The 9,940-nt window shown below is 38.2% G+C and overlaps 1 gene segment (V, D, J or C); it reads left to right on the top strand.

Annotated features, from left to right (window-relative positions):
* Nucleotides 1-2,485: 2,485 nt before the first annotated feature.
* Nucleotides 2,486-3,101, top strand: LOC112605292. The segment is given in 2 exon segments: nucleotides 2,486-2,534; nucleotides 2,689-3,101. Coding segments are annotated over 2 exon segments (462 nt in total).
* The last annotated feature ends 6,839 nt before the right edge of the window (nucleotides 3,102-9,940 follow it).

The raw sequence follows: 9,940 nt of genomic DNA, 5'->3' as shown, positions 1-9,940 counted from the left end.
AGTTATTGGAGCAAATTCAAATTCAGCTTAAAGAAAAAGAAACTCATTTTCTATCACAACACTGCTTGGGCTCAGCACAAATTAGAAAACCAAGAGAGTTGTCTTAAACATGATTCCATACATTATAATACTATTTTACATTTTGACTTACTCTGTAAAAAAGAAGAAAAGTTGTCTCTTGTGTACATTCTTTTGTGGCCCTTTACTGCCTCCTGTTATTCGCCAGTGTGGTGGCACATGCCTGTTATCCCAGCAAGTAGCTTGGGATTCTCAAGCAGGGAAGCTGAGGCCGAAGAATTGCTTGAACCAGGGAGATGGAAGTTACAGTGAACTAAGATCGTACCACTGCACTACAGCCTGGGCGACAGGGCAAGATACTGTCATTAAAAAAATAAAAAAATAAATGTAGCTTTGAAGCTTGGAATTTTAAACATCTATTTGATGAGAAATTCATAGTTCCTTCTCTTTAAAATAATGCAATGTTTCTTTCAAGAATGAGCCTGGTTTGATGCCTCTCTCCCCAACGTGATACAAGTGTGGCATAAATCTATGAAAAATTCCATTTGCCTGTGCCTACAACTACTACCTGGGATTGAAAAACTTCTTCCCTTGCTCTAGTCCTTTCTTCTACACCCAGTTCCACCTAATCTGTGGCTCAAAACAATACTTGTCAGGAAAGATTCTGGAAAGAGCAAGAAAGACTTCCTTAGAGGTGTCAGAGATTCCTGTACCAATATCTGTCCATCTGTAGAGGGGGTTATGAGTATGAGGAAGACCAAAGCTTGTAAATCTTCTACTTACTTTCAGTCCCACTGTATTTCCTAACAACAACCACAGCAACACCTGTAACATCATAGGACAAACATTTACTACTTCCAAGGCTTTTGTCTCAGTAAATCTCTTCTACATCTATCTCAGGTAGCTAGGTTTCATACTCTTACAAATAGCACTGTAGCTTTCTGTTCATAATTGGAAAAGCAGACAAGACCGAGTGTAATACAGGCATTCCTTAAGCCAGTTACCATTCAGTTTTTGGATCACCATTGCACACATATACCCAGCATATGTCTAATATATATGTAGCAATCCATGAAGCAAGAGTTACAATAGCTTGTGTTTTCTGTTGTTATTGTATTTTCCTCTTATATTATCTTCTCCTATTTGTCGTTTAAAAAAAATCTGTTCACATCAATCTAAATTAATTATTGGATCATAAGTAGATAAAATATTTTACTTGATAACACAATGACCCAATGAATATGTTTCTTTTCCAAGACATAGTCTTCATTTTCAAGATAACAAACCTGACAAAATTATATTGGAGCAAGTCCACAAGTAATGATGGTAGCTTATCCTTATTGTCCTGAGACAAATAAGACAAAAGATAACAAGGTAGAATAAAGATTACATAAGAAAGAAGGGCAGCAACAGTACATGGTAACCTTTTATAGGGTAACATTTTGGTAATGGATGATGAGAAGTAATGAGTTAGACAGGGATGGGTGAGAATGATTGAAGGTCTGAGTACTTTAGCACAGATTAAGACCAAATGATTAGGATTTAAAGAGTTGTGTAGAGTTAGTGAAGGAAAAGCCTTAGAATTAAATCTGGCTGTGGATAAAACATTCTTGAGTTAGACTGAAGACTCTTTCCAGTGCTAAGTAAGTATATTTATGATAATGATGATGACTGTAGTGCTGAATATTGAATCAATAAAAACAAAATTAATTGTCACATACATAATGTCCTGAATACTATTGTAAAGGTTTTATCTTATTTCTATAAACTGTCTACAGCACTGTAAGGCAGGTACCACTATTGTCACAGTCACACAGATATGGAAACTGAGACAGAGGGAAGTTAAGTTACTTGATCAATTTCAAGCAATCAGCAAGCCATGGAGCATCTATGTCAGGGCCTGCCGGGACATGGGACTGTGAACAGAAGTTTTTGACTTTTAACTCAAAGACGGATGTGTCTGGGTTAATGGAAAGCTTCAAGACCCTCACAAATCATTAATAACAAGCAAATGAAAAGTGTATCTGGAAGATTAAGTTTTAACAGACTCTTCATTTCAATAGATCCAATAATGCCCTTAGGGAGATGACTGGGCATATTGAGGATAGGAAGAGAGAAATGAAAACAGAGCCTCTTATATTGTTCTTAACAACCTTGTGCCAAACATCATCTGAGTGGATTTAGGTGATTGAGGAGAAGAAAGACACAGGAGTGAAATTCTGTGAGCACAAGGGGGAAGTTCTACACTCAGACTGAACCAACAGACTTTTCTGATCTCTGACAACTAGGGAGGCGCAGGATGTTCAGTGCAGAGAGGAAGAAGCAGGTGGTCCCTGCAGCTGGAAGCCCAGCTCCCACCCCAGCTGCTTTGCATGTCCCTCCCAGCTGCCCTACCTTCCAGAGCCCATATCAATGCCTGGGTCAGAGCTCTGGGGAGGAACTGCTCAGTTAGGACCCAGAGGGAACCATGGAAGTCCAAGCGCAGCTTCTCTTCCTCCTGCTGCTCTGGCTCCCAGGTGAGAGGAATATCAGGTGATTTTGCACATTAGTGAAATCTCCTGACACCTATAGAAATATATTAAAATTCAATGTAGATCAACAATTTTGGCTCTACTCAAAGACAGTGGGTTTGATCTTGATTATATGAGTGCATTTCTGTTTTCTTTCCAGTCTCAGATACCACCGGAGAAACTGTGATGATGCAGTCTCCAGCCACCCTTTCTTTGTCTCCAGGAGAAAGAGCCACCCTCTCCTGCAGGGCCAGTCAGAGTGTTGGCAGCAGCTTAGCCTGGTACCAGCAGAAACCTGGGCAGGCTCCCAGGCTCCTCGTCTATTATGCATCCAGCAGGGCCACTGGCATCCCAGACAGGTTCAGTGGCAGTGGGTCTGGGACAGACTTCACTCTCACCATCAGCAGCCTGGATCCTGAAGATGTTGGAGTTTATTACTGTCAGAAGTACAATGACTGGCCTCCCACAGTGATTCAACATGAAACAAAAACCTTGACAAGACGATCAGTGTTTATTAGATTACACCAGCTGCTTCCTTTACAGACAGTTAGTGGGGTGGCCACTCAGTTTTAGCATATCTGGTCTATTTGGACATTTTGGAGTTCAAGTTCTCAAGTCCAAAATTACTTATGTTAGTCCATTGCATCATACCATTTCAGCCTGGCTATTATGTTCATTTAAACGCATTTTAGAAGGCATCTCTGTTTATGGCATCACAAAGAGTTTAATAAATCTTCTGTGCAAAAATAAAAAACAAACACACTTTTAAAGCTGAAATATCAAAACTATTTCAGCACTCTGAAAATTGGCGAAGCATAAAATAATTAAGGATGCATATTCTTTTTAGAAAACAAAAGCACTAGTGCTTTGAGTAAGGACAGAAAAAATCTGTAGCCTTTTGCCTGTGACAGCACCCTTCTATTCCCAGCTCAGTCAACGTGAATTACAGAACTGGAGTTTTACCAATGTGAGGATAGCAAATGAAACTGGCAGCTTGCTGCCAAAGGGGGTGGACTTGAGTAAAGCCAACTAGTGGAAAAAAATTCTTCAGTGTTTCCAGTTAAACATGTAGAACTCCATAGGAAATGAACAGAAAAAGCCCATAGCTTTGCTAGTCCAAGATGATGCCCTGTTTGGGGCAAGTAGTACATCTGCTGACGGTAAATAGCAGATTCCTGGATAAGATAGACCCATATTGCTGAAACAATCTCTACACACATTCTTAGTGACCTAGAAGCTATAGATACGAGGGATGAGAACCAGGAGTTTCCAGTTCAAAGTAAAACCAGAGGGAGGTAGGAACTAGCTGCATTTTGTATGCAGTTTGCTTTTTAAACTACACACAGATGGGTTGACAGAAGATAGATTTATAACCTCCAGATATTTGAGCAAAACATCTCAAATCATTGGTGACCACTTCGCTGTGCAGACACATGTGCAGTTCCTATAAATTCAAACCAAGGATTAATATTAAGAATAAAAAGAAGCAGAGATATCTGTGGTCAAACACCACGTGAGATACAGATTTTTCAATATCATGCATGAAAATACATTTAATACATCTAATCCACTGAACATTATAGCTCAGCCTATCCCATCCTAAATGTGCACAGAACACTTACATTAGCTTATTGTTGGTCAACGTTATCTTACACAAAGCTTATCTTACAATAAACTGTTGAATACCTCATGTAATTTATCGAATACTGTACTGAAAGAGAAAATAGTTGTATGAATACTAGAAGTTCTGTTTCTACTTGAATGCATATCACATTCACATGATCTGAAAGTCAAAAATTACAACTCCAACTGTCATAAGTCAGACACTATCAGTAAGTACAGACAAGTAACTAAGAAGAAAATTAAAATATGATCAGAGAAAACAAATTCCAGGCCTAACATGCTGGCTCAAGCCTGCAAACCCAGTACTTTGGGGAGCTGATGCAGAAGGATTACTTGATGCCAGGAGAATGAGACGAGGTTGGGTGGGCAAAATAGTGACACACTTATCTTACAATTAAAAAAAAATAGGAGACAGTAGTGCCATGCCCCTATAGTCCCAGCTACTCAGGAGGAGGAAGCGGGAGAGCAGCTGGACCCCAAGAGGTTGAAGCTGCAGCAAGCTATGATCACACCACCATGCTCCAGCATGGCTGAAAGAGTAAGACCCTATTTCTAAAAAAATTAAGTTTAAAATAAGAAAGCCCATAATCTTAAGAGAGGTACTATAATATGCTATCAACAACATACAATTTTCAGTTTAACAACTCCTGGAAAAAAAGAGAAGTATGAACAATATCAAAGGAACAAAAATAAAGCAACAGAAAATAGTCAATGAAAGCTAATTCTAACTTGCCCTAATTATTGGATTTAGCAAAGACTACAAAGCAGTTAATATGCAGGTGTTCAAATAATTATTTTTAAAACTATGATCATTGATATAAAAAAGAAAACATTTTATTTAAAAAAGAAGATTCGGAAAGGAGGGCCTCCAGAAAAGATGTGGAAAATATAAAAAATGACCAAATAGGAACTCTAGAAATGAAAACTGCAATAACCCAATATAAATATTTATTAGCTAGGTCTAATAGCAATTTGAGATGGCAGAACAATCAGTTAACTTGAAAATAGAGGAAAAGAAATTATTGAGTCTAAAGAAAATATTTAGGAAAAAAAGAGAACACTTCAGAGATTTATAGCTCAGAGTGAAGGATACCAACAAATGTATAATGAGAGTCACAAAGGAGGAGAGAAAGAGAAAGTGGCAGAAAAAATATTTGGAGAAATAATGACAACAACTTTTCAAAAGTAATAAAAAAAATCTCAGATGAAAAAATTTAATAAAAACCTTTTAAATAATCAGTAGAAATTAATAACTGAACACATTATATTAAAATGTTGACAGACAAAGAAAATCTTCATTGCATCAAGAATGAAAGCGAACACTATACCCAGAGAAACAACAACATAGCCATTGGCTGAGTTTTCATCAGGACCAATAGAGGGTAGAAGGAGTGAAATGTCATATTTAAATACTGAAAGGAAAAAAAAGAAGACAAACAGGAAGTCTATATCCAGTGAAAATACCCTTCAAATCTAAAGAAAAAAGCAAAAAGTTATTTGATAAACAAAATACATTCATTCACAGCAGCTTTGTCTTGCAAGACATTTGAGAGAAAATCCTTCAGAAGCACAGGAAATGACATGAGACAGGATCTTGGCTCCTCTGGAAGAAATGATGGCCTCAAAAGTTGTAAGGAACAATAAGTCTAAAGAGATAAAAATACACTTAATGATATTTATACGAAGTTCAGGACAGGAAAACCTAAATGATTGTGTAGATGTCAGAAAGACAGTTACTTTCGCTGGGTGGGAGGGGTGACAACTGACAAATTGTCCATGAGAGAAGCACAAGGGAATGTGAAATACTCTATCATTCCACTGGGACAATGAATTACACATAATTTTATTCAGTTGCACATTCAAGATTTACGCACTTTGGCTACTTTATCAATTGAAATAAAACTAATAAAAACTAAACCTAGACTCTTTCACACTAACCAGTAATCACAGCCAAGAGCCCAGACTAATTTGGAATATTACTATTGTTATCACCACTTCATTACCCTTTCTTGACATTTACACTTTTTATCCAGCTACAGTTTGACAGCTCTACCTCTGGCCCATTCTTTTGGAACACCCCATAGCCATAGGTCAGGTAACACCTATGGAAGACTCATAAATGACATGATTGATTAGTATTTATCAGACAACAAGTTATATGTATCACAGACTGTCCTATGCAGAGGATACAATACGTGTCAGTGAGAGAGTCTCTCTAGCACAGAAAAGAAGGGTGAACTACACCTTCAGAATATGGTCCAGTGTTTAGAGTTCATCAGATGAACACAAATCAAGGTGTCCTCTCATCTGGGCATAGGAAAGTGAAATGACTGCGGGTTCTCCCCAGATCAGTGGCCCGTGGATCTGGAGACGTGTACATGAAACTCACATTTGTTCACATCCACAGTTACTTCCTGGCTTCACCCATAAGAATGATAGTCTGGCTTCCCAGTTACTTAGGAACTCTGCATACAGACTGTCAGTTACTAAAACGACAATTAAAAACAGTGACTTTTGTTAAATGTGTATCGGTAAGTACATCCTGGAGGGAAAAAATGAGTAGAGGGGATATATTTTTATATCAAATAAAAAATCACAACCTTGTGACTCCTTTATCTTCCCATATAATTCATTAAGGTTATACTGACATTTCACAGTATCAAATGAGTCTTATATATTCATCCCTGTAGCTTTGTCCTTCTCCAACCTGAGCCCACGTTTGGGCCATCCACTGGCATCTGAGTACACTTGTGAGATGATTGCTGTCCAGACAGGATTACTGGGGCAACTCACAGGCAGCTCCATGCTGAGTCTCCCCTTGAACTCTCAGCATCACTGACCCTGAAGGAGTGTCCTCCTGTCCTCCACAGCACCCAGAGCACAGCCTGCCCTGACGTGATTTCACTGCCCAACTCAAAACCTTATCACAGATTCCACTGGCTCAGAGACAAAGTCAGGTCCCAGGCAGAGGCTGCTGTGGGGACCTAAAAAAAACCACATTTTCATCAAATTTTCTGTTAGAAATTTCCAGGGAATAATAAATTGAATTTCTATACATAGTTACTATCTTAAAAATAAAAGCTATTTGTAATATGAAAAACATAAAATATGGGAAATAATTAAAACCCACAAGAGCATCATACAGTCAGAGACTCCAAATTCACCTAATCTAATTCTGAGCTCCCTGCCTTATGTTCCATTTCCATGGTGTCTATGTGCTCCACCCTTATCAAATATATGTTCAAAGAATTATTTTAACCTATAACAAAAGACTTGAAAAGGAATTTGTAAAGACAATGATTCAACAAATAGAGGCTCTCAAACAGAGACTAAACTATAAAAACAGACCTACTGGGAAATTTAGAAATGAAAAGTACAACAACTCAACGGAAAAATGTGTTAGATAGACTCAACAGCAATTTAACATGACACGAGAATCAGTGAACTGAAAAATTAGTCAATAGAAATGATCTCATATAAAGAAGGAAAAAATTATAAAGAAGAATGAATAAACTCTCAGACATTATAAGTCCATGTGTAGAATACCAACACATTTGTATTAGGAATCACAAAGGAGAAGATAGAAGAAGCTAAACATGTGTTTTATCCTTATGCCCATGAGTACTCCATGTTTAACTCCCACTGGTAAGTGAGAACATATGATTTTTTATTTTTTGTTTCTGCATCTGTTCACTTAGGAAAATGGCCTACAGTTGCATCCAAGTTTCTGCAAGGGCATGATTTTGTTCTTATTTGGGGCTGCATAGCATCCCATGGTGCATATATACCACAGTTTCTTTATCAAATCCACAGTTGATGGTCACAATAGACATTGGGGACTACTTGAGGGAACACAAAGGGAGAAAGGGCAGGGGCTGAAAAACTACCTATGGGTACAATGTTCACTACCTGGTTAATAATTTCAGTCATACCCCAAACCTTAGCATCATGCAAAATAACTTTGTAACATATCTGTACATATATGCTCTGATTCTAAAATAAAAACTGAAAAAGAAAAAAATGGAGAAATAATGGAAAACATTTTTCACAGTGATGAAACACATTAATCTATATCTGAAAGTAGCTCAGTGAAACCCTTTTAGGATAAGCATAATGCAATTCAGAACTATACACATTATAGTACCAATGTTGAAAGACAAAGACACAGAGAATTTGGAAGGCATCACTAAAATACCAACTTACTCTATACTAGGAAGCAATAATAAAGCAATTGGCTAAATTTTCATAATAACTAATGGAGGTGGGAAGACAGTGGAATGATATATTTAAATGCTGGGGGAGAAAAGTCAGCCACAAACTCTATATGCAGCAAAACAATCATTTAAACATAAAGGCAAGGTAGAAATGTTCCTTCATACACAAAGACTAATTCATTAATAGTATACATGCTTGTGGAAAATTCAAGAGAAAATTCTTCAGAATAACAGGGAATGACAGCAGACAGCAATTCAAATTGAAGAGAAGGAAGCAAGCCCTTAAAATGAAAGAAATAAGAAGGAAGCTACAAATAATGTTTACCTGATATAAAGATTAAGTCCTGGAAAAAAAAAAACAATTATAACAAAAGTCACGATATCAGTTACATTGATTGTGTTTTGAGGCTCAGTTGCTGACTGGGAACCTACATAAAGAAGGCAGTGAGAGAATTGGAAACCTTCCATGTTTTGATATGGATCATGACATGAAATGATCTGGATCTTGACACTCATTTGTACCCTTAAGATTTGAACCCTTTACACTGTGTGTTTTACCTTAAATTCAATAAAATAAAGCAAACCTAGGCTCTTTTAAATAAACGTGAACCAAAAATAAGAATCACCAAATATTTATGAAAGCTCAACCTTACTAAAGAGAAGTGTAAAACATGCCTGAGAAAGTCCTAAAGAACTAGAAATCCGGTAGAGAAAAGAGCAGGAAAAATCCAAATACGTCCCTTCTGCCACTCAGGCAACACAGATTTTACCTCTCTTAATTTCCATAAAAATATAAAATATATTTATGTCATTTTGTTCACAAGAGAGGCCCCCCACCTTCTCCTTGGCTCTTTCCACCCCACTGCACCCACCAGGGGATTTGCACACTGTCCCCTAGGGAGGACCTTCCCTTGTGAGTCTGAGATAAAAGCTCAGATCTAATCTTGACTTCACTGACTGGGACTCCTCAGTTCACCTTCCCACAATAAGGCCCCCTGCTCAGCTCCTGGGGCTAATACTCTGGGTCCATGGTAAGGGCAAAAGGGAGATGAGGGAGGACAATGGGGTCAGGGCATGAGCTCTGTGGGCCCTGCCACCTCTCATGTGTTTCCTGTCCTCGTGTTACCTGTGTCTTGTCCTCCAGGATGGGGCATGTGATGTCTAGATCTGTGAGAATGAGGAAGATTCCAGAAGGAGCAAGGACATGTACTTTAGTGAAAGCTGTGACACAGAAAGAGGGGGATGGAGTAGTTGATTCCTAGGGGCCCCTTTGTTCTTTGCAAATCTTGGTTCTTTTTAAACCTGTATGTTTTGGGAGTATTAACCAAAATCACCCACAAAAAATAATTGACTAAAACGTAAAGAACAGACAGAAAATTATTAAAACAACTCACAATATTTGTACATAGCCTTGCACTTCTCTCTCATTATTTCAGGATCCAATGGAGCTGCTGTGATGACCTAGCCTCCACTCTCCCTGCCCGTCACCCCTGAAGAGCCGGCCTCCATCTCTTGCAGGCCTAGTCACAGCCCCCTTTACAGTAATGGATACACCTATTTGAATTGGGCCCTACA

This window comes from Theropithecus gelada, chromosome 13, assembly GCF_003255815.1.
Source record: "Theropithecus gelada isolate Dixy chromosome 13, Tgel_1.0, whole genome shotgun sequence".
NCBI lineage: Eukaryota > Metazoa > Chordata > Mammalia > Primates > Cercopithecidae > Theropithecus > Theropithecus gelada.
The sequence above is the reverse complement of the archived record's forward strand: the minus strand, read 5'-3'. Positions and strand labels throughout refer to the sequence as shown.